Source organism: Malania oleifera, chromosome 4, assembly GCF_029873635.1.
Source record: "Malania oleifera isolate guangnan ecotype guangnan chromosome 4, ASM2987363v1, whole genome shotgun sequence".
Lineage (NCBI taxonomy): Eukaryota > Viridiplantae > Streptophyta > Magnoliopsida > Santalales > Ximeniaceae > Malania > Malania oleifera.
Window position 1 is genome coordinate 121005185 of NC_080420.1, and position 26305 is coordinate 121031489.

Genomic DNA, 26305 nt, shown 5'->3' on the forward strand with positions numbered 1-26305 from the left:
CGCATAGTGCCCATATGAGTTATAGGAACAATGTCGCCATTTGGAAGCTTAATGGGGCATGGCTGATTGAGAAGCTGAATATTATCAAGAGAAGACAAATTGGAAGTCATGTGATCGGAGGCACCTGAATCAACAATCCATTCAGTGTTAAAAAGAGAAGCAGAATGACAAGAGACGAGGTTACCAGCAAAATTGGCAGAGTTGGTGTTTAAGAGTGATAAAGGATCCAAGAGTTGACGACATTGTTCGCTGGTGAGACCAGGGCTAGCAATCTCAGAAGAGGTTGAAGAACCGGTGACCGTATGTGCAGCCATTGAGGAATTAGATGCTTCCATAATGTCAGATAGTGTAGATAAAAGCGCCGAATCGGGTTAAAGCCGAGCTTTGCGATGACCAGAAAAAGAACCTTCGATTGAATAATTGCACCGTAAGAATTGTAACTAAGAGATCGCCTGAGCACAAGCCGAAGAAATACAACGAGCGCCGGTGATGAGGACTTCGAGATATGGCCGGATAAGATCGCTGCGCGACCTTTCCTGAGAAACTGCCAGAGGACTGAGACGCGAACGAAGAACGTCGGAGAGGAAGTGACGGAGGTTCTTGGAGGTGGTTGGTTCTGCTTGAGTGGCCGAAGGTGGTGCCAGTAGGATGTTTCGGCTGGAGAAGCTCTACCCCTATGGTGGCTCAAATTGCTATTGATGCTCTCGGCTGGGCTTGGCTAGCAACAATAGCTGTGGCTTGAAGTTGCCATGAACTGGTTGCTGGTGTGCTCGGGTTGTGGATGGAGCAAGGGTCTCGTTAGTGACCAATAGGAGAAGGGGAGCTGAGGAAGAATTAGGGGGATAACGGGGTGGCTTGTTGGTACCTGTTGCCGAGAGCTGAAGATGCAGTTGGAGTTGGGCTTGTGGCCGAGGAAGAGCTGCTGTGGTTGGTGGCCTGAGGATGGCCGTGAAAGTTGCTGGGCAGAGGGGATGGAAAAGGCTGTCTGTGCTGACTGAGGAGCCATAGGTTGGTGTTCTCGGTTGTTATGTGGCCAACTGTTGGTTCTCTGGACTGGCAGCAGAGCAAGGTGGCTTGGCTACTGGCAAAGATGGAGACTTCGGGTGGTGTAGCCGCCATGCAGCAGGAAGTGTGGCCGAGGCTAAGGAGCAGAGGTGGTGGCCGGAGCAGTGGTTGCCAGAGTTGCAGCAGCAGACGAGTGAGGCTGCTGCGAGATGGTGGCAATGGAGGGGCAGCCGTGAGGATAGCAGGGCTAGGTTGCTGTCTGCCAAGGAAACGAAATGAACACTGTGACAAGAGAGTTCCTGTCACGCCCCGAACTCGGAAATGGGACCTAGGGGTGAATTTAAGTAACCTAACCTGTCTCTGTATCAATTAAAACATACATGATTCAACATACAAAGAGGGTCCGACCCCGTAGGGTGAACGGATGCCCTACGTACGTACATACCAACGTCCATACTCATCAAAATACGCAGCGAAATACGGTTTTTCTTTACATAAACTGTACCATACCAGAGTCTATACCATACAAGGATATACATCCCTACAAATACCATACATACTACGGGTGTCTACAAAATCCATCACGACAACCCGGCTACACAAACTCATATGTATCATGCACTAGCAGTAGCTAAACGACACCCCCAGCTTCCGGACGCTAGGATGCTAGTTTCGGCTACCCGAAGGACCTGAAAAACATTTATATATATTCGGGGTGAGACACCTATCAGTAAGGGAGAAAATAGGTTATATCAGTGTGTGACATACTAGTGTCATTTTACATACTTCATAACACTATACATACGATACAGTTGAAACAATTCGTACAGTTTCAAAACAGTTCCATACATTTCCATACAGTTCCAGTATTTTCACAAAAACCCATTCCAGTTCATACGATACCCAAATACATACATACATACATACATACATATGGTCAGTGTCGTCACACTAGTTCGCAACTACACCAGGTCACCTCGTCTCACAGCGATTACATTGCTACATACGCAACTACGCTGTGACGATCAAGGCCCAATGGTGAATCCATTGCTACATACGCAACTACACAAGGTCACCTAGTCTCACAACGGTTACGTTTCTACACATGCAACTACGAAGATCTACGACTCAAGCCCAATAGTGAATCCATTGCTACATACGCAATTACACAAGGTCACCTAGTCTCACCCCGATTACATAGCCACGTGTCAAACTACGCTGTGACGACCTAGGCCCACTGTGAATCCATTGCTACAAATGGCGTAGAACACACCTTTGGTGACCAGCCGAATCATACTGGTGATATTTCACACCCCGGATATAGAGCCGACCATTCTCGGCGTACAATAATTAGCCGCCACATAGCTGATTTCACAAAACCTGGAATTATTTTGGAACTCACATTCCTATACATTTCAGCGTACGGTAATTAGCCGCCACATAGTTGTTTTACAAATACCTGGAACAAATACATACATCCATACATACCACACTTATTTGGTTTATGGCAAATCATATCATTTACATTTTCAAGTATACAGTTTATGCAAATATGAATTACGGTCACCTCAATAATACAGTTTAAATAAGACAAACGGTTTTCCAAACGAAATAGAGATGATACCTGAAATCCCTAATTTTCTTGAAAACTGTAACCCAAAAATTCTGCAATTTTACCCAATATATTTTCCTAAATAAGTAGTCAAAACATACATATGATCGTAGCCTACAAGCTTACCGATCCTGATTTCAAAAAAGGACTGATATAAACAGAATTCCCTTACCTCAACCCGAATTCCAACTACGAACTCTACGGTCCTCAAAACTACGAATCGAGACTCCAAAACCTACAAACCACAGTACAGTACATGCTTACAATCCGTACTACTACACATATACTGAATCAAAAATGAAAACCGAACCTTACCTCGATTTTGGCCCGAAACCCGAAATCCTTCAAAACGAGATTCTGATCCAGTAGAAACGTAGAGAATCCTTCACTGATTCTCGCAGTAACTGTGGATTTGTGAATCCGGCGACAAACGGCGAAGGAATCGAAGAGAGAGAGAGAGAGAGAGAGAGCTTCAATCCTAGAGAGAGAAAGAGAGGAATTCCAAAACTTAGCAATGAAGAAAACTCAAAATATCCTTTTAAAGACCTTTGACCCGAGAGGCTTCGTCGATGAAGTGGTGCCTTCGTCGACGAAAAGTCAGGGATTTCTTCGATGAAGCCTGATATTTCCAATTTCCTGAACCCCTCGGCTTTTCCTTATCGACGAACCTCTGAATTTCGTCGACGAAAAGTCTTCTGCCTTCGTTGACGAATTATGGCCTCGTCGACGAAGTCTGCAGAATTCCATTTCCATCCCTTTTTTACATAATTAACTCGTTATCACGATTCGGGTTCTTACAGTTCCGGAGACTGAGATACGACGAGGGAACTGAGAGAGAGTCGAGGCAGCGAGAGACAACGCCGGAATGAGAGAGAGCCGAGAAGGATGAACGCCGGAGAAGACGACCAGAACTGGAGAATCTGAGAGACGGAACTGATACAAGCTGCCGGAGATGGAGAAACGACTTACAGGAAACGAACCGCAGAACGACGGAGAACCTTCGGAACTGGAGAATCTGAGAGACGGAACTGATACAAGCTGCCAGAGATGGAGAAACGACTTGCAGGAAACGGACAGCAGAATGACGGAGAACCTGCGGCCGAGCGGAGGAGAACCAGACGGCTGGGAATGCAAGATGACAAAAAAAAACAAAGAAAAAAGAGAGCGATGTCGGAACGGAGAAGGGAAACCAGATGGGCGTGCAGCGGCAAAGAAAGAAAGAAGGAGAAAAGAAAATTAGGTTTAAGATGTATGCTCTGATACCATGTTAAGATTGGAGAAGAATGATTTTCTCTATTGATATTTTTAATACAAGGATTACAAGGATATATACATAAGAGAATTGGAAAAAATGGAAAGTAAATATTATGCTAAAATGGAAAGTGTATATAACTCTAATATTATTCATTGCATCATTATACTTCCCTAGCACATGCGTTCTACTCAAATATGAGTTACATCACCAACAAAAATGAGTAATGCACAATATTAAATTAATTTAGAAAAAGTGAATGAGATTTTTAGTATTTGAAATGTTTGAAATAGAAGGAATTAATTATGAAGAAGTTTGCGTAACTTAATAAACATGTATCACTATCTATGAAGAATATGGTATCTAAGTTGTCATGTGCATATGCATTAATATATTAATTTGACAAATAGAAAGTGTCTTATAAAATTCATCTTTTGGCCTAAAATAAGGACAACAATCCCAACTCAGCCATAATTATTATTCTCATTAATGCCAGAATATTTATCAAGCATAGGAATAGGTAGCAAAGATAAATCCTTTTCTAAGGATTGTCAAAAACTAACATTTGCCTTATGATATTTGTCAATCATCTAGCTAGCATCTTACTTATCTTTTTTACTCGTTTTGTAGTTTTGGACTATAGTATTTTTTATTGTTTTTTAGCTCATCCCACCCTATATTACTAATAAATATATATAGTAAATTATACTCTTTTACCTAAATTAAAAACTAAAAAAATAACATAAAAAAGAAGAAGAAAAGAGAACAGTTCGTATTATGCAAAACACTAAAATAGAAATCAATCTTCATGTAATCTTCTCTTTTATGTCTTAGAGTTGATTTGGTTTACTATGTGGATGATTATATATATATATATGTGAATATTAATTTTGTATATTATATAAATATATTTAAAAAGTGCAAAAAATGAGTGGGCCCTTTGCCATTTGTAGGTGTGTGGGCCCAACAAATACCATGCAAATTTGTGAGGCCCACATTTGGTGAGTGGGTCCCCCATCACTGTGCTGACTTGATAAGTTAAAAAGGGAAAAATAACAAAAAATGGAAAAGGAATGGAACAGGTAATTGATGGGTGGACCTATTCAATTGAGAAGAGGTAGAAGAACTTTAGGAGCCTGTGGGAGTGTGTGTGAGTGAGTGCGTGTGACACTGTGTGAAAACTTTGTCTCCTCCTTCACGGTAAGATTTACTGCTCACATCAGACATCTATGGCCATTGGCAGTGGCTTCTAGCTTTGGCTTTCCTCACTCTCTCACCCTTCATAACTCTTTTCAACTTTCTCTGTCATTCACTCTGTATTTTCTATCATCAATGATCTGGTCGACTGGTTGTGGTGGCTCTACTCAAAAATGAGAAGGGGGTGGGAGCCTCAAGTGCGGATTTGCAGATGAAGCATTGCTGGTGAGATTGGATTGAAACGTTTCAAATTATTGTTTTTGTTCCATTTAATGAAGACCCATTTGATTGATCGCCGCTTTCTCCCCCTCCCATCTGTCTCTGTGTGCTCTGAAAGTGTTGTTTTGTTGATTCGATTTTACAATTCATTCTACGAAATGGGATTTCTAGTTCCTGTTTTCTTTCATTTAAGGAAGACCCATTTGGCTGAACCTCTGTTTCCCTCTGCACCTCCCTCTCTGCGTGCGTGTGTTCTAGAATTGTTGATTTTGATGATTTGAGTTTACTATTTATTCTTGCTTTTTAGGGGGAAAAAACAGTAGTTTCTGGGAATCTGTTCTCTCCTCTTCCGAATTTTGTTCAACTTGTTATCCTGATGGGCAATGTCGGTGATGTAACGCCTAATTGCCAATTGGTGTTTGGGTTTCTCTCGTTATGCTCTGGAATACTAGGGATTTCGGAGCATTTGAGTATCTGATTAATTGTCAACATTCAGCTGATTGAAGTTCTTTGTGAATTGATTAATTAAAGCATTGCAAAATCTTTTGCAAGTTGGAAGTGGGTTTTATTTGATCTTTCTGTTTTTCTGTATTGTTTTGAATAGATTGGAAAATGGAGGTTGATAAACGAGGTTCAAAAGGGGGTTTCCTTCACTTGCTTGATTGGCATGGCAAATCCAAATCCCGGAAGAAGTTGCCAGACAAGTCTGAACGACCCGGTGAGTTTGTATTTTTGCAGATGCTGGGTCTCTCTGTGTGTTTCCTCCTTTTGTTTTTTGCTAATATTTCATCCCCTTTGTGGTTGTTATGTTTTTTGGATTTATGTCTGTATTTTCCTGTGTCATCTTGCAGACTTGCACGCAGACAGATCCATGGCAGGACGTGAGAATGTAGATAATTTGGTAGGGATGACTCTCTTTCTGAGATATATATTTTCCTAATTATTTTTCCTAATGTGATTATTTACATTGTGTTAATATTTAATCTATCATCTTGTTTCCAGATTGAGGTAGATGAGAATGCAGCGGATTTGAGTTGCAGACAACGTGGTGATTGTAGTCATCCTTCAATAGTGAGCGCTGATGAAGGATGTGGAACCAAGGCCCCTGGATTAGTTGCCAGACTCATGGGATTGGATTCCTTGCCATCCTCTGGCGTTAGTGAATGCCATCCAGACTCACTTCTTGACTCTTGCTCTATTAGTGATCCTTATCACTCTAAGACTACTCCTAATTTAATGAGTGAGCACCAAAGTATGGCGAATGATGGCATGCCTGATGATTTCAATGGGTTCAATGATAATCCAGTAAAATCCAGCTCACCAAAGGCACAGACCCGACCAATTGAGAGGTTTCGAACTGAGATAACAGCGCCCAAATCAGATAAATCTGTTCCAACTACTCGCCATAAACTGTTTTCTCCTATTAAGTATCCTGGGTTCAGTCCAAATAAAAATACAGCCTACGTAATGGAATCAGCTGCAAAGTTTATTGAGGCAGCCTCTCGGGAATCCATTAAGGGTAAAATTCCATCTTCTGGGTTGTCTTCAGTGCCCTTGAGAATCCGGAATCTGAAAGAGGAGGTGGAAGCTGCACAGAAAGTTTCTAGACCTGCAAAACAAAAAGAGCCTGGCACTGCTAGGAATGTGAAAGAACAGTCTCAAAACAAGAGGTGGAGTGGATTACAAGGTAGGCCAATATTCAAGGCTCTCACGGATTCAGAAAAAATCACCTCTGAGACTTCAAAGAATAAGGAAAAATCAATTTCTCTAGCACTACAAGCAAAGTTCAATGTTCAGAAAAGAGAGGGATTGACTTCAAGCAGTAATGGGAAATTTAAGAACCAGAAGGAACAAGCTGAGATTGACTCAAACCATATTTTCAGGAGTGATCCAGGCATGCAAAGAAGTGCACAGAAGAGAACTTCCTCAAACAAGACTTCTACTGTGCTCAAGCAAAATAATCAGAAGCAGAATTGTGTATCCACTAAAGACACGTTAAATAATCAGAAGCAGAATTGTGTATCCGCTAAAGGCACGTTAAATAATCTGAAGCAGAATTCTGTATCCACCAGGGACAGGTTAACTACAAAAAGTTCAGGTTCCTGCCAGCAAGCTAGGAAAGCTATGTCAATGAATGGTTCTTCTGGGCCTAGTAAGACCATAAATACAGTCGTTGTGAGCTCGGAAAGTGGATCTAGGAAGATGGGTTCTGTAAGAACTGGTATTGAAAAGTACTTTTCATCATCTAAAACAAATAATTTCTCTTGCAAGAAACGGTCTGTCAATGAGGATATTCATTTTGATGAAAGTGTCTGTGATAATGTTTTCAGCACTCAAGATGACAGGTTTCTACAATGTAACGGTGCGATTGATGGGTCCATGAATCAGGGAGTAAAGAGCAGGAAAAGCATAGATGTTGTTTCATTTACGTTCATGTCTCCAATTAAAAGATCAACGCCTACACCTCAATCTTCTGAGCAGGTCATGGAGAAAAGTGACTGCTTTTATGCTGATTCTTGTGGTGATTGTGATCTCTTTGACTTAAAAGAACCAAAATTACTTGCTCCGGCATTGGATGAAGTTGGTGGTGATGCTTTGAGTGTTCTTTTGGAGCAAAAGCTTATGGAGTTGACATTTAGGGTTGAATCATCCCCTAATAAACAGGTCCAGCCAGGGACTACCACTAGTACTGCATCTAGTTTGCAAGAGTCGGTGTCCACTGTCAGTGTGGTTAGCCCCACAGCAATGGAGGAGGAGAAGAGGTTTCAATTTCATCTGCAAGAAAATGAATCAGATAACTCATCTGACTTTGATTGCCCTTCAATTCATGGCTCGCTGGTCAATGCAAACCAAGAGCAGGAGGTATTATTCATTTGTTTAGACTTCTTATCAGTATCAACTGTCATTTTCTTCACATTCTTATATTTCCCCAAAGTTTTATTTGCTGTCTGTTATTAGGTAAGACTACAAGTTCCTATGTCATACCATATTTAAATTTTATGGGTTCTATCTGATGTCTTCCCTCTGCAAGAAGCAACAGAATATGGTTATTTATGAAAGATTCAAAAGGAACTAACCGGGTTAATCTGAAGTTGAATAGAAATAATAAGAGTATAGAAGCTGGTAGAGACTCTGTACTTTCCTGCATTTTTTTGTATAGGTACCATGTTGACTAGCTCATGGTAACAGTCTATTGACTAGCTCATGGTAACAGTGTAACAAAATGATTTTTTAGTTTTGACTAGGAAGATTCATAACATATGATGCAAAATACACAGCCCTTTTGATCAAATGGTTATGGTGGTTTCCCATAGACGAAAACTCCCTTTCTCACAAAGTGATTAAAAGTAATTTTGGCTTATAGATGAACAGCTGGGATCCTAATATAGATCTTATACAAGGTCTTTAATTTCGATTTCAACTCTAATTTTGAAGCCTCAAAAGTACAGAAATTTCGATTTCGATTCAAAAAAATAATGGAAATCGGTAGTAAAGCATGGAATTCTTTGTGAGACTTTAGAAATTGTTAACAAACATAATAATGTAAGTCTTAGGACTAATATATTACAAGTTAAATACATCTATATTATGTATGAGGTGAAGTTATAATATAGTATGTGTATCAAACATATTTGTAAGATAATGTACATTAAAGATAATCAGTTAATACAAATGAAATTCGTAAATCATTTAAATATTATTTATTATACAAATAATGATAATTTAGACATGAATGATTAAATAAAATGTTACTATAAGTTTATTTTTCGTATAATTTCAAAAGCACTTGTAATAATCTTTTGGTTCAATAAAAACAAAAAAAATAAATTAAGAGAGAAATTTTACTTCACTCCTAAATCTCTCATTTGAATTCTGAGTAAATTTCCTTGTATAGTTAAAATTTCGACAAATTTTGCTAAAATTTTGAGATTTTGATAAATTTTAGATGATTCATTGAGATTTCGACGGAAATTATGTAAGACGGAAATTGACTGCCATTTCGATTTTGAGGGTAATGGAAACCGAAAATTTCAACAATTTCCTGGAAATTTAAGACCATGGTCTTATATTCCATTGAAAGTTTGTGGAGATTTATCTTGCAACAATTTACCCTTTTTATTCCCTTGGCTAAGTATAATGTGGGAATAGTTCTAGTATACATTTTGGGAGGATGTTTGGGTGGGGGATTCAGCACCGAAAAATACTTTTCCGCATCTATATCTTCTTTTGTTAGTTCACCATACCTGTATTTCTCTTTTTTTGACTTGCGATGACTTTAGAGTTTTTTGAGATTTTTATCTTAGAAAAGGTCTAAATGATTAGGGAGTTAGGTGTCACGACCCGAAAATTTGGCTATATATATATATATACTCCTAAAAATATAAAATTACTGTGATACCAATAATAACATCCATAGTGTCATCTCGGACCCAAAGTGAGTACCGGGGATACCTGTTCATAAATCCATACCATCTATGCAGCGGAAAACATATTATACTTGAGCCTCATATACAATACCAGAGTTCTACTATCTCCTTAATTATACATGTACATCCCAAAAAATTCATAAAACATCTTAGGGATTATACAAAACATATCTCCCAACACAACCACTTACCCTTAACTAGAACTGTACCAACTCCTCCTCTACCTCAGAGCTCGCTCCGCTCGTCTGTCTGGATTTCCTAAAATATTTGAATGCTGGGGTGAGACACCTCTCAGTAAGTTGGAATAGGTTATCATCAGTGTGTGACAATATGAGTTTTAGTGTTCCAAATATATAACCATTATTTACCTTTTCTTTCACTGTGAAATCATGTAAAACTGTAAACACGTTTAAGCAAATATATTTCAAAATACATACTTTCCTTTCTCATCATACTCTGTATAAGACAATAACTCTGTATAAGTAAATACGCATATATGCATACAAGAACTGCCCTGGATGGATAAACAACAATGTGATTTATTAACCTCACATGATCCGGGTTGTGCGGCTTATAGGTTGGACCTAGCCATGGTTGACCTAACTAGGTATTTGTATCTATATATGTAACTATGAGTATGATTGGTCTACCTAGCTGGTCCGAACTACAGGGGGTAACTCTACACTTTAATGGCACAATCGACTGTATATCACCAACACTCTATCTAAGAAGTGTGGCTGGACTGGTATCTGTAAAGTTACGGTACCGTGCTTAGTTATGGTCCATCAGGGTTCTTAAACCATATAATGCAATTTCTAAAACAATATAATATCATGATTTCATTCACAACTCAGTATAAATTGTTGTTCTATAAATCTGTATAAAATCACTGAAATACTGTAATTTTGTATAAAATACTATCATACTGTAGTTCTATATAGAACACTATCATTCTGTAAATTTGTATCAAATGTTGTATTGTAGTTCTATATAGAACGATGTAGTCCTTTATAGGATGCTGTAATACTGTATAAAATTTGTACAGTAGTTCATTATAGGACGCTGTAATACTGTATAAAATCTGTATAAAACCATACCTCTATCTATATATATATTACTATAGAATCTGATAAATTTAATTATACATAACTTACAAACTCATGCCACGTAGATTGAGTGATAACTTATACTATAGTAGTAATATTCTGCTGAAAATACTAGAATAACCATCTCTAGGGTTTTTCTTAAACTCAATAACCCAATTTTTCAAACATATATCTATCATTTCCAAAGTTCCCATTCTCATAAATCTGTATACTCAGGAAAACATATATATATATATATATATATGTTACTCATAAATTCCATATTATAATTTATTCAGTAAAATTTCTGGAAACACCTGACATAATCTATTCCCCTTACCTGTTTCCTAGAAATGTGTTTGCAGGGATCCCAAAATTGCACCTACGGCGCTCGCACAAATCCTATATCCATATACCCTAACTCAATCAATTCAACTCCAGAATATTTACTATTTTAATGCTCCTAAGTCCATACTCTTCCGATAACTAATTAAACTTGAAAAAACATCTTCTTTACCCCAATTTTGGAATGGTGCTTGGAAAGCCTAAACATTGAAACCGCTCCGGTTAAACTATGGAGAATCGTCGCCGGGATCTCGAAATGCAGTTTATCCTTCAATTCGGGTTGAAATCGGTCCAAAAATCGAAGAGAGAGAGAGAGAGTGATGGTCGTAGCCTAGAAAGAGAGAGAGAGAGGAGAGGAGAGGGTTTTAATTTATCTCAAAAAAATGACTTGAATGCTTTATATAGGCCATAGACCCGGAGCAGGAAAACCGTTGACAGTTTGGTTTTTAACCAAACCCGTTTTCACCGTTTTACCCTTACCTGGCTGCAGTAACTCAAAACCGTCTACGGTTTTCTGAGCTCCCCGAAAATTGTCAACAGTTTGGCTTGTGCCAAACCAAATTTCCTCTTTTCTTTATTATTTCGTTAATTACTATTTTTGGGGTCTTTACATCCTCCCCTCCTTATAAAAATTTTGTCCTCGAAATTTGCTTTCCAGTACTTTTGTCCTCATTTAAAAGAAACCACCGAAATTTTATTAATCACCTTCACTTATGGCGGAGGAATACCGTGGTTACATATACGGTTCTGGGAGATTGCAGATATCCAAAACAAAACTCTTCCAAAACCACTCAAAACACAAAAATATTGCATGAAAATCTACAATTAAATACACCTGAACTTACACAATGCATACTTACATATCACTGAATTCTTACCTAGACTATTATGTTATCTGTCTAACTCTGAGCCTTGCTGAATAAGTGTGGGTACCTCTGGCGCATTTCCTCCTCTAGTTCTCATAAGGCTTCCTCGACTGCGTGATTACGCCAGAGTACTTTTACTAGTGAAATTTTCTAAGTGCGTAACTCTTGTTCTTTATGATCTAAGATTTGAATGGGCACTTCATCATACGATAGAGTATCCCCAAGCTCCAGTGTCTCATAACTTATTAGGTGTGACGGATCTGGGACGTATTTCTTCAACATAGACGCATGAAATACATCATGGATTCTGAATAATGTTGGGGGTAATGCTAACCTGTAGACAATTGGACCGTTTCTTTCCAGTATCTCAAACGACCCAATATACCTATGGCTTAGCTTACCCTTCTTTCTAAATCTCATCACTCCTTTCATTGGTGCAATTTTCAAAAACATGTTCTCCTACACCAAATTCCAACACTTGTCGACGGGTATCTGCATAGTTTTTTCTGTCAACTTTGAGCAGTCTTAATTCTTTCTTGGATAAGTTTGATTTTCTCGAAAGTTCGTTGTACAATATCCGGCCCCAAAATTTGTTTTTCACCCACTTCATCCCAATATAACGAAGATCGACATCTCCGACCATACAACACCTCATACGGGACTATCTCAACACTATCCTAGTAGTTGTTGTTATAAGCAAACTCCACCAATAGCAGATACTGAATCCAGCTACCTCCAAAATCTAACACACAAGTCCGCAACATATCTTCCAGTATTTGTATGGTCCTCTCTGTCTGTCCATCGGTCTAAGGATGAAAATTTGTATTGAATGTCAGCTGAGAACCCAAGGCTCCTTGTAAACTTTTTCAAAATTGAGACGTGAACCGTGGGTCTCGGTTAGAAACGATGGACTGGCATGCCATGCAGTCTGACTATCTCCAGTATATATAGCTCTACCAATCTACCCATGGAGTAGTTAACTCTGATGGGAAGAAAATGGGTCGTCTTCCTCAATCGATCAACGACTACCCAGATGGCGTCCAACCTATGAAGTGCTGACGGTAACTCTGTGACGAAATCCATAAAAATGTGCTCCCACTTCCATTCAGGGATGTGAAGTGGTTGCAACGGTCCCGCCGGTCTCTGATGCTCAGCCTTCACCTGCTAACAGGTCGAACACTGCTCCACATATTGAGCAATTTCTCTTTTCATATTGCTCCACCAGAAAAATACTTGCAAATCCCTGTACATTTTTGTGCTTCCTGGATGCACTGTATACAGGGAACAATGTGCCTCTTTCAAAATGGTCTTTTTAATTTCAACATCATCAGATACACATAATCTGTTATGAAACCTCAAAACTCCATCATCCGAAATATCAAAATCAGCTCCCTATCCACTCTGCACTTTATCCCTGATCCTTACCAATTCTGCATCTTGCATTTGTGCAATCTTAATTTTCTTCAGTAAAGTCGGCTGAAGTACCAGATTAGCAATAAATGCCTAGTGATTTCCCTCTACCATCTCCACACCAAGTTTTTCTAAATCCATTTTAATCTAATGTTGCGCAACCACTACTGATACTGAGACACTTTTTGATTTTCAGCTCAAGGCATCAGCTACCACATTAGCCTTCCCTGGGTGGTAACTGATGGTACAGTCGTAATCCTTTATCAATTCCAGCCACCTCCTCTGCCTCATATTCAACTCCTTCTGCGTGAAGAAATACTTCAAACTCGGATGATCTGTAAATATTTCACACTTCCTACTGTACAGATAATGCCTCCAGATTTTCAATGCATACACCACTGCAGCCAACTCCAAATCATAGGTAGGGTAGTTCTTCTCATACTCCTTAAATTGCCGAGAAGCGTTTGCAATGACCTTCCCCTACTGCATCAAGACACACCCAAGACCCTTCTGAGATGTGTCATTGTATATCACAAATCCACCATCTCCTGATGGGATAGAAAAAACCGGTGCAGTGATGAATTGTTGTTTTAATTCTCAGCAACTCTGCTCACAATCATCTATCTACACGAACTTCACAATGGCCATACCTGGTTCGAAAAATCGTCTTTGAGACATCTTCTGATTTAATTTTCACCTCATGGTACCCGGATTGAAGATCAATCTTAGAGTATGCCCGTGTTCCCTGGAGCTGATTGAACAAATCATCAATACAGGGAAGAAGATACTTATTCTTAACTGTCATTTTATTGATCTCCCTGTAGTCGATACACGTTCTCATTGTCTTGTCTTTCTTCTTCACAAATAGAACCGGCGCTCCCTAGGGTGACACACTGGGTCTGATAAATCCCTTATCCAGTAATTCCTGCAATTGCTCCTCCAATTCTTTTAATTCAGTTGGAGCCATTCTATAAGGAGTTTTAGATATCGGCACCGTCCCTGAAAGTAAGTAAATGGCAAATTCAATTTCACGTTTAGGAGGTAATACATGTAACTCCTTTGGAAAGACATCGGAGAATTCTCTCACAACTGGTATATCCTCAAACTTTAATCCTTCCTCGGGTACTTCCTTCACACAAGTTAAATAACCTTGGCATCCCTCTAAAAGCAGCCTCCTCGCCTGAATAGCTAATAATAACTGTGGTGAAGCGCACACATGACCCCACAAATCTGTACTCTTGCTCCCCAGGAGGTCTAAATACCACCTCTTTCTTATGACAATCGATACTGGCATAGTTGGCGGCTAACCAATCCATTCCCAAAAGCATGTCAAACTCATGCATGTCAAATACCACTAGATTGACTGGTAGCATTTTTCCATGAATATCCACTAGACAGTCTTTGAGCACCCTTCTACATATCACTACTGATTCTGTCGGTGTAGCTACTGATAATTCGATGTCTAGCATCTGAGTTCCTATTCCACATAACTTGATGTATCCCAGAGATATAAAAGAATGTGTGACTCCTGAATCAAACAAAACAACAGCTTTATTTGAAAATATAGAAATGATACCTATCATCACGTCGCCTGCTGCCTCTGCGTCTCCCTGTGTCAGTGCATAGACCTACGCCGGGGTGGCGTTCCTTTGCTGGTTGCCTTGTGGTGCTTGGTTGTTCCCCTGGTAACGATTAGGAGCGGGTGCATTAGCTGGCGGCACACGACAGTCTCTTGCAATATGGACAGGCCAACCACACCGATAGCAGACATTCATCTCAATTCGGCATTCCCCTCAATGCCTATGATCAAACCTAGTACAAATAGGGGGTGCTGGATCACACTGAGGGGCTCGGCGTCCCACTACCTGCCGTTGACCCCCATCATATCTCCTCCACTGACCCTGACTGGTACTTGCCAGAAAATCAAGAGGCATAAGCCTCTTTCTCTGACTCTGTACTCTAACACCTCTCTGCAGGCTGGTCTTTATCTTTGTGGCCTTATCTATTAATTCTGAGAAGGTCTGGACTTGGAATGCCACCACCTGCTCATAGATACTCTGTCTCAGGCCCTCCTTAAATCTCCTCGCCTTCTTCTACTCATATGGCACCATGTATTGGGCAAATTAGGATAGCTCAACGAATTTGGCTACGTACTGCTGAACCGTCAAGTGTCCCTGAGTCAAATTTAGAAATTCCGCCGCTTTAGCATTTCTGGTAGTAGTGGGGAAATACCGCTAAAAAAATATCTCCTTAAAGTAGCTCCAGGTCAAAGTTATAAGCACCGGCTTCTACTCTTTCATCAATCTCACTAACCTCCACTAGCATTTAGCCTCCCTTGTTAACTTAAAAGTGGCAAATGATACTTTCTGCTCCTCGGTGCACGGGAGAACTGCCAACATCTCCTCAATCTCTTAGACCTAGTTCTCTGCCATGAACAGGTCGGCTCCTCCTGAGAATGCAGGGGATTCATTCGACTAAACTGCTTGATCGTACAGCCCTGGCGAGCTAGTGGGCAGCCCTGTTCCCTTGAATTCCTCGCTATCTCTGTCATTATTTGCTGGGCGACACTACACAATACTGTATTAGAATCACTGCCGCCCATACTAGAAGGCCCTGCCTCATTGCCATCACTGGTGTGTGCATCGCTATTTCAAGGGTCCATCCTGAAATAGAACGAAAATAGTCTGAGAATCCTATCTTCATAACACAACTAATACATTAATCTAACTAAAAATCACAAAATATCCTCATACCACCAATCAACTTAACGTCCTTATTCCCAGTTTAAGGCTCATTCTTACCACTCAGAAATAAAAACCGACGATAGTTTACCATGGTTTTCCTGAAATTGTCATTCTAGAAAATCATAGAAATCGTCACGGGATTCCTACTTCCAGGCTGTGAGACAAAACCCTAAATTCTCATCTTAACCTCCAACAATGACTTATTGATATCCTAATCTACCCATTTCCTACCCTCATCATGATTCATTCTTATACTCTGGTATTTCTTCCCGCTGTACACTAAAGTCTATAGAACCTAACAAACTAGGCTCTAATACCAATACTGTCATGACCCGAAATTCTGCTATATATATATATATATATATATTACTGCTAAAAATATAAAATTACTCGGATACCAATAATAACATCCACAATGTCATCCTAGACCCAAAGTGGGTACCGGGGATACCTGTCCATAAATACATACCATCTATGCAGTAGAAAATATATTATACCTGAACCTCATATACAATACCAGAGTTCTACTATCTCCTTAATTATACATGTACGTCCCCAAAAATCCATAAAACATCCTAGGGATTATAAAAAACATATTTCCCAATACAACCACTTACCCTTAACTAGAATTGTACCAACTCCTCCTCTACCTCAGAGCTCACTCCACTCGTCTGTCTGGATTTCCTGAAATATTCGAATGCTGGGGTGAGACACCTCTCAGTAAGTGGGAATAGGTTATCATGAGTGTGTGGCAATATGAGTTTTAGTGTTCCAAATATATAACCATCATTTACCTTTTCTTTTACTGTGAAATCATGTAAAACTGTAAACACATATAAACAAATATATTTCAAAATACATACTTTCCTTTCTCATCATACTCTTTATAAGACAATAATTCTGTATAAGTAATTACGCATATATGCATAGAAGAATTGCCCTGGATGGATAAACAACAATGTGATGTATTAACCCCGCATGATTTGGGTTGTGCGGCCCATAGGCCCTATCCATGGTTCTCCTAACCAGGTTAAGTCAACTGTATATGTATCTGTATCTGTATCTGTAACTATGAGTACGATTGGCCTACCCAGCTAGTTCAGACTCCAGGGGATAACTCTACACTTCAATGGCAGAATCGGCTATACACCACCAACACTCTATCTAAGAAGTGTGGTTACACTGGTATCTGTGAAGCTACGGTACCGTGCTTAGCTATGGTCCATCATGGTTCTTAAACCATATAATGCGATTTCTAAAACAATATAATATCATGATTTTATTCACAACTCAATATAAATTGTTATTCTATAAATCTGTATAAAATCATTGAAATACTGTAATTCTGTATAAAATACTATCATACTATAGCTCTATATAGAATGCTATCATTCTATAATTCTATATCAAATGTTGTACTGTAGTTCCATATAGAACGCTAAATACTGTAATTCTGTATAAAATATTATCATACTATAGTTCTATATAGAACGCTATCATTCTGTAATTCTATATCAAATGCTATACTATAGTTCTATATAGAACGCTGTAGTCCTTTATAGGATGCTGTAATACTTTATAAATCTATACTGTATTCCATTATAGGACGCTGTAATACTAAATAAAAACTGTATAAAACCATACCTCTGTCTATATATATTTTACTGTAGAATTTGACAAATTTAATTATACATAACTTACAAACTCATGCCACACATATTGAGTGATAACTTATACTATAATAATAATATTTTGCTGAAAATACTAGAATAACCATCCCTAGGGTTTTTCTCAAACTCAATAACCCAAATTTTCAAACATACATATATCATTTCCAAAGTTCTCATTCTCATAAATCTGTATACTCAGGAAAACATATATATATATATGTAAATATTACTTAGAAATCTCATATTATAATTTATTCTGTAAAATTTCTGGAAACGCCTGATATAATCTATTCCCCTTACCTGTTTCCTAGAAATGTGCCTGCAGGGATCCCAAAACTGTGCTTGCAGCGCTCGCACAAACCCTATATCCATATACCCTAACTTAATCAGCTCAACCCCTAAATATTTACCATTTTAATCCTCCTAAGCCCATACTCTTCCAATATCTAATTAAACTTGAAAAAACATCTTCCTTACCCCAGTTTTGGAGTGGTGCCTGGAAAACCTAAGCAGTGAAACCGCTCTAGTTAAACTGCGGAGAATTGTCACCGGGATCCCGAAATGCCGTTTATCCTTCAATTCAGGCTTAAATCGGGCCAAAAAATGGAAGAGAGAGAGAGAGTGATGGCCGCAGCCTAGAGAGAGAGAGAGAGAGAGAGAGAGGAGAGGGTTTTAATTTATCTCAAAAAAATGACTTGAAGGCTTTATATAGGCCACAGACCCGGAGCAAAACCGTCGACGGTTTAGTTTTTAACCAAACCTATTTTCACCGTTTTACCCTTATTTGGCCGCAGTAACTCAAAACTGTCAACGGTTTTTTGAGCTCCCCCAAAACCGTCAACTGTTTGGCCTGTGCCAAACCAAATTTTCTCTTTTCTTTATTATTTCATTAATTACTATTTTCCGGGTCTGTACATTAGGAGCTTGCTTTTTTGCTGTGTTTGTTAGAGGAAGGTCAGGTTTCCAATAGGAGGGATGCTAGGAAGTGGTTTCTAGACTCTTCAGGTGAATTCTCTCATGTAAGTCTTTTGGCCATCTTATCTTGTATAATGTGCATTTTTATCCCTCATTGTATTGGGAGTCAAAGGTTCCTTCTAACGTGAAAGCTTTTGTTTGGTTGATGGCCCTTAATAGAGTTCACACCAACAATACGTTGCCGAGTAGGAGGTCTTTTAAGCCATTGTTCCCATATGTGTGTATATTGTCTTTTAACTGTTGAGAGACTACCTTTTTATTTCTGCATTGACCATTTTCTTGGGGCATGTAGAGTGGATTTTTTGGTTTTATTTGGAGAGGAATGATGTGTGTTGAAAGATGGTGGATGTGTTTTCTATTTTCAATTGTTTCACTTATTTGGTTTTTGAGGAGGAAGGCTACTGCAACTTTGTGGATGTGTGTGCTCTCTGCAGTTATGTGGGGGATCTGGTTGGATTGAAATTCATGAATCTTTAACTGTAAGAAGCTGTCTTCAAATTTGTTTTGGGATAGGATTTGATAGTTGCCAATTGACATCTCTTTGGACATACAGCAGGAGTGGAAGGCTTTATTATTTTTTATTTTATTCTTTATTTTGCATTCTGCATATTTCTTATCTCATCATTGTATATTCTTCTTTTCAAGTCACTGAATTTTTTTTCTATTAAAAAAAGATTATGAGACAAACTCCATATTCTTCATTATGGACTTTGACACCATTTATATGTATCAGGGACTGATTTTTTTATTTGTTTGATTTTTTCAAGTGACCAATTAGTTTCATAGCCTTTAAATTACGAAAAGTCAGGCCAGTAGTTATATTGGTTATGAGATTTTCATTCATTCTTCCCATTTCCTCGGCAATATTGTTGAATGCTAAGGGTGGCATACAGGTTTACTCACTTCCATCTTTATATATATATATATATATATAAAAGGTTCCAGGTATATTGAGTTTGCATCTAGTTATTAAATTGGTTGACCTAAACATGTTCCATCAAGAATGAGGTCTCTGATTGGTTTTTAGATTCCAGTTGTTTTTATAAATGTCTAAAAATGAACTATTCCTATGAATATATGTGGTAAATAAGAAGATGAAAAAAATAAAACTAAACAAACAGTGCAAATACTCTTTATTCTCTCTCTCTCTCTCTCTCTCTCTCTCTGGGGAATGACTTATGTGATGAAGACAGAAGAACAATAAGCCTTCGACCCAACTTCATCTGCTACAACAGCATGAAACAGAGGGAGAAGTGGGAGTGGCCCTACAACATTACGTTCTGTGAAATGGCAGTTTGCAGCACTATTAACTGGGTGCCTTGTTGAAACTTTGCTCCAAATGTGGGGTTTTGTGGGGATTCATTGAGGGTTTAACCACTTAGGTTTCTTGGGCATATTTATTTGGGCAACCATAAATTAGGGACACCAGCTCAACACTTCCAGATATACTAGTAGACTAGTTGTTACTTTCTGAGACATACTGACTAGCTAAATTGGCGCAATAGTCAAATAATGGATGAAGATTAACTCAGTGGTTCTCCATCCCCTTTCTTTTTCTTGGATATGGAATTTCATACTAAAGTCTGCCACAGGTTGCATCTCGCATATTGCTTGGGATAAAATTCTATGTGGCACACGGGATTTGCCAAAGATTATTATATTAAAACTGGTGCAATGATTTAGGATTGTATGCGGCCATGTGTTATTCCCATGAAGTATATAGTTCCTTATTCTCAATAATTTGAACTTCTATTGTGCCATTCAGCCCAACTATAAGAAAAAAACAGAAACACAAAACAAGGGAAGAAATAGGATTGGAAGAGGTGGATATATGCATGGTCCATAGCTAAGTTGCAGGGAAGACATGCTGCTCATCAATCATCTCATGAGAGAAAGAATGAGCGGCTAAACTATCTGGGAAACCTGTGCTTTCTTTTCATTATTGTGAACCAGTTTTCAAATTGATGTTTACTTGAGGAAATTTGTACCTTTATTTTCAAGTAATTTCAGAAAAATGGGCCATTGATCAGTAACTATATTAAGCAGAGGTTGAGAGTCTGCCTTGTACTTCTTTGTCATAGTGAAAGCTTGATCTCCCTCTAGTTCATGGATTTAGGCGGCTTGCTGAACAATGTAAATATTATGTTCTTTTCTGTGCAAAACAGCTTCAGAAGCAGAATTATATGTCAACATTTTATTGACAAGAAGTTGCTACTTGTTTTTGTTTCTCATTTAATACTTTTGTTGTGCCATGTTTCCTGGTTGAAGATTTTGAACATGCCTTGCTGATGTATGGTATGTTGGGCAGTTGGTCCTTGCATTATGTTGAAGTATCTTGCTTTATTTTTGAATTTTATTGTTTATTTATTTATTTTTGAAAGAGAGTATCAAATTAAATCTTGAATCTATTATGCAAGCTGGAGGGGAAATTGAAGAAGATGTAATAAATAAAATTTATTTAGGTTGGGTTAAAATGAAGGAGTGTGTAAGGTGTGTTGTGTGATCATAGAATACCTTTAAAATTAAAAGGAAATTTTTGTAAGACGGCTATAAAGCTAGCCATGTTTTATGGTTCAAAATGTTGGGCAACTAAGAAACAATATGTGCAAAAAATAAAAGTTGCTGAAATGTGAATGTTAAAGTGGATGAATGGTTTAACATTAAAGATAAATTAAGAAATAAACATATAAGCAAAAATTTAGGCATAGCACCGGTTGAAAACAAGATAAGGGAGGGGTAGCTTAGATGGTTTGGGCATTTGAAACACAGACCTAGTAGAGCACCTGTGAGGAGGAGTAAGTTAGTTATTGTTTCTGGCATGAAAAGGGGTAGGGGTAGGCCTAAAATAACTTGAAATGAGGTAGTGAGGAAGGATTTAACAACCCTTAATTTAATAGAGGAAAACGCTCATGATCAGATTAATTGGTGGAAAATGATTCATATAGCCGACCCCACCTAGTGAGACTTAAAGCTTGTTTATTGTTGTTGTTGTTGTTGTAGTATCAAAGTAACGATATTTTCGCTTGTGGAATTGTGTTGTCATATTGGCTTTCTTCCAAAGAAGCCACAGTAGTCATTTTTTTATTTTTTTATTTTCGCTCCCTTTTTGCTAGGAGATTTGCTAGTTATTGGTTGAATAATGAGGCACAGTTTACTTGTTGAATTCTTCACTCCATACGTATTTAACCCTGTTTATTTGTTATTATTTACTTGAGCCACACAACTTTGCCCAAGTTGTACAATGTGATTTGGCCATAATTGGTGAAAGAATTATAGCTGAACAACACTTTTAAATCTTGCAGGCATGAAGATCCTAATTTGTTACTGTTTAGTATAGTTTATATAGTAGCATTTTATTGGTCTCCTGCAGAATTGTAACTTCTGCCCTGACCCCACCCCCACCCGCACCCACACCCGCACCCCCACCCCACCCCCCTTTTTCTCTTCTTCTCCCTTGGTTTTTCTGTTGCTATGGTACTCTTGGGTTACTGTTTACAGCATGGTACACTACATTATTTTCTTCCTCTCTCTGCATGCCTAAAGCTCCTTATACTCAAGCTCTAATCCTTTCATTTACTTCTTGGCTTTCACGTTGTGCAGCCAGCCTTCATTTAAGATTTCTAAGCTGTCCTGGGTCAACTTTTCCATTGTCTTCCTTTGTCTGCTTGGTGTGAGTACCTGCGCGGGTTTGGTTGACTAGGTTTAGCCTTTCACTGATATCTTCTTTCTGTAGATACGCTAAGTTACCTGATGAATTCCTGTTCAATCTATATAAAGTTTGTAAAAACAACTGAAACATTGATCCTTCTGTTTTGTTTTCAAAAAAAAAAAAAGAAGAGCAGTGGGGACATACCAGTGAATGTTGAGGTTATGGTAAGTGCTTAATTTCTTGTTTCGTGTACAAATTGGTTCACAACTTCATATTCTGTGAAAACTTTAATCGCGTCAGCCAGTTGAATTGAACCCAGATACTGGGCCTATCTGTAGGGTTTGACTACTGGTTTGAGAACCAAACTGACCAGCAAACCAGTGAAGTGGAGACTAACCTCTATTTGCGACGTGATAATTTGTATGAGCAGTTCCTGTGTTTCTTTTTCTTTTTCCATCCTAATGTTTCGTATGCTTGGAGTCCTCATGCATGTTAGATGCAACTACAGTTGTTACCTATCATCATGTGAGCTGGAGCTTGTTTTGTTATAATAGGAGTTCTTGTCCATGTCAAGTTATGTGTCTCTACCTCGTTATGAGCCCACAAATGTAGGATTTGTTGTCAAAGTTTATAGATCAGCAGCGGATGCTGTTTAACTTTTAACCATATGAATGACATACACAACGAACAAGCAATACATGCTCTCACAACTTATGTAGAATTTTAACATGACTCCAGTTACTCTCTAGTTGGTTGCTTACTGTTGTTCCATTAACTTTTGAATTCAAATGACTGGGTTTATCCTACTTCCCAAACTTCTTAGTAACTTTCAGATGGAATTTGTTGGCATGATACTCACCACTATACTATTATTTTAGCAACTTCAGGATTTAAAAGGGGTAGAAGAGCACTGCACTAGCAGCAGCAGTGGCAAAACTGGAGTGGAACTTGATTATAAGCATCCTATTCCGGTTCCAATTCTTGAACCATCTTCCTCCAGGAGAAGTTGCAACTCATCAGATAGCAGAAGCACTGACAGTAACTGTGGTATGTATAAGCACATAATGAATCTGAGATTCAGACATTGTTTTAGTATTGTGAATGATTTCAAATTGTTGGGGGTTAATCAGGAATGGCCTCAAAATATAGTTTGATATCCTCGTGGTCATGTGTCGATTATGATTTTGAATGTCCCAGAAAGCAAAAAATTGTGTTATTCTGAAGCGTCAATTTTAGCAACAGTTGGTGGTTTCTCACAATTGCTGAATCATGCGTTGTCTTATATACTTCTTTGAATTGCTAAATCATGCATGACATAAGTGGAAACTTGCATTATATAACTCTATTGATTATGAGATTTTTCCGATATCATGAATGCAAATATATGTCCTTACGAAAGACTTTGTGCTGCAGGAACCGGGTACTCTTTATTGACAGAGTCTCCTGAAACAATTAGTAGGCTTCCTAGAAGAAAATCCCAACCAATGGATGGTGATACGGAGTTGTCTGATTCAGCCTTATCCATGTCATCTTGGGATGTGTCTAGATGGCATACAATTATAATATCAGATGAGATGGATGATAACACAACCAACTGGGAACGGAGATACGTAAGAAACATAATCTGCTTTTCAGAGTTGTTGTACAAGGAATCTGCTCTAGGTCAAGCCCAAGAGGTGTTAAAGCCCTCTGTCTTTGATCAGTTGGAGAATCAAAAAACTAGATCAGGAAGAAGTAGAGTAGGGTCTAGGCTTGACCGGAAGCTCTTGTTCGATTGCGTGAGTGAATGCCTAGATTTGAGATGTCGGTGGCTTTCCGGTGGAGGATGCAAAGCATGTGCCAAATGGGTGAACTTGTTTCAATCCAAGGGGTGGTTGGCAGAAGAACTGTGCAATGAAATATTGGGCTGGAGAAGCATGGCGGAGTTGTGGGTGGATGAGCTTGTGGACAAGGACATGAGCTGCAAGAATGGGAGGTGGCTTGACTTTGAAATTGAAGCATTTGAGCATGGTATGGAGATTGAGAAAGATATATTTACTTGTTTGGTTGATGAGTTGGTTGATGATTTGTTTTTGTCCTAAAGCCCTTCATATATTTTTTTCATATTACTACTATTGATTTTGTAAAATTTTCATCCACTGTATTACAGAGTGATGTGAGTTGGTTTGCCTCTGGATATTGTAATAGTTCCTTCAGGCATAAAAGAAAATTTGTCGTTCAGAAGCAGTAAAAACATCTTGATAAATGCATTTCTCTTTAGTGACCCTCATAACTTCTGCAAAAGGCAAATCTTTGTTCCAAATCATGAAGTGTGAATGTATATATATTCATAATTTGGGTGCTTCTTTTCTTCAGGGCACAGTTAGCATTACGAGAAGAATTTCGATTGTTTGGAAAGTTCGTCTTGTTCTTAACTCGCAAATCTAATTTGGGTTCGATTTGATAATGGGTGGGTTCCAATCATTGTGGCCAAAATTTTACTTGCATTTGGAGATTTTTTTACATATTAAAAAATATTTAAAGTTCTGTTGTGTTGATCGAGGATTATCTTATTTCGAAGGGGGTCTAAATTTGACTATTGAGCTAGGCATGAGATTAACTTCTAATCCAATGATTAAGAGTAATTTATATGTATGTGTGTATGAGGCTTAGGATTCCCAATTGAAAATAAATAAGAATTTGGTGTTTGTCATTCAGGCAATGTGCCAGTTAGGGCTTGCAGTCAATGGGCTTGAGGCTCTGTTGAGTCTGTTCTTTGCAGTTGACCAGAGGAAAACAATGGACAAAGTATTCAATGTTGTAGCTGGCCATTATTACTATGGTCTGTTTGGCAGTTGCATCCTGCTTAAAAAAGGAAAGGAAAAAAGATTTAGTTTGAAGCTTTTACCAACCTTTATTTTTTGGAGTTACAAGACTGTTTAGAACTTAGAAAATATTAATAAATAAAAACTCGAACGAATCAATTTTTTTTATATATTTATTATCAAGAAAAGTGAAAAAGAAATAAAAAAAATTAAATCAATGAATAAAATTTTAATTTTACACACCATTAACATTTGATTTTTCTTAATTTTTAGTCGTATTAAAATTGATTTTTATTTTTAATTATCTTCGATATAGAGAGAAAAATATAGTATAAAATAAGTTTTCTTCTTATTTTTCTTTTCCTTTTTCAAACAAAATTATTAATCTACACGAACCCTAAAAATTTCTAATAATTATCAATCTCAATATTTAGCACAATACAAAGTAGTCATGAAAAACGAATCATTTTTCGGTGATTAACATCTACATGCTCGTCAAATTATTAAACTAATAGCAAATGAAGTTTTTATTTATTTGAATTAATAATGTTGGTGTGACAAATAATAGAGACTTTGAAAAAAAATGAAAAATAAAAAAATGAAAAAATTTACTTTTTCTTGTTCGAGTATTGAGAAAAAATGAAAAAGAAAATAAAGTGTATAATTTTCAATATATTTTATATTATATATCTTGAAATTTAAATTTTAAAAATATTTAGATACATTTGAACAAAAAAAATTTATTCTTAATATCATTTTATTAGAGAGAAAAAAAATAAAAAAATTTAATTTCTTTTCTCGCACAAATTTTTTTATCTAAATGTAGCCATACTTTTTCTTAAACATTTGTTTTTTGGTGGGACAAATATTTTACTCCAAAGTTCATATTAAATTCTATTTATTAAGTCAAGGCCAATTTATTTTTAAAACTCTTCTTTCTTTGTCCATAGTTTAAGGTACCAACATCACATATCATACATCACAAATAAATATAATTCACTATAGGAGACTTAATAGAATTCTTATCCTTTTGGGATATGGCAAT

At 37.8% G+C, this 26305-nt stretch overlaps 1 protein-coding gene across 3 annotated transcripts; it reads left to right on the plus strand.

Moving 5' to 3' along the window:
* The first annotated feature begins 4959 nt into the window (after positions 1-4959).
* On the plus strand, positions 4960-24689 carry LOC131154534 (uncharacterized). Of its 3 annotated transcripts, none has more exons than XM_058107359.1 (7): positions 4960-5069; positions 5248-5291; positions 5890-6003; positions 6137-6186; positions 6288-8147; positions 23335-23503; positions 23870-24689. In XM_058107359.1, exons 3-7 carry the CDS (start codon positions 5898-5900, stop codon positions 24535-24537), a joined length of 2853 nt encoding a protein of 950 aa, XP_057963342.1. In that variant the 5' UTR covers positions 4960-5069; positions 5248-5291; positions 5890-5897; the 3' UTR covers positions 24538-24689. The 3 variants fall into 3 exon arrangements, with proteins under 3 accessions (XP_057963342.1, XP_057963344.1, XP_057963343.1); XM_058107361.1 differs by having other exon boundaries at positions 23344-23503; XM_058107360.1 differs by lacking the exon at positions 4960-5069 and having other exon boundaries at positions 5087-5275; positions 5888-6003.
* Positions 24690-26305: the final 1616 nt, after the last annotated feature.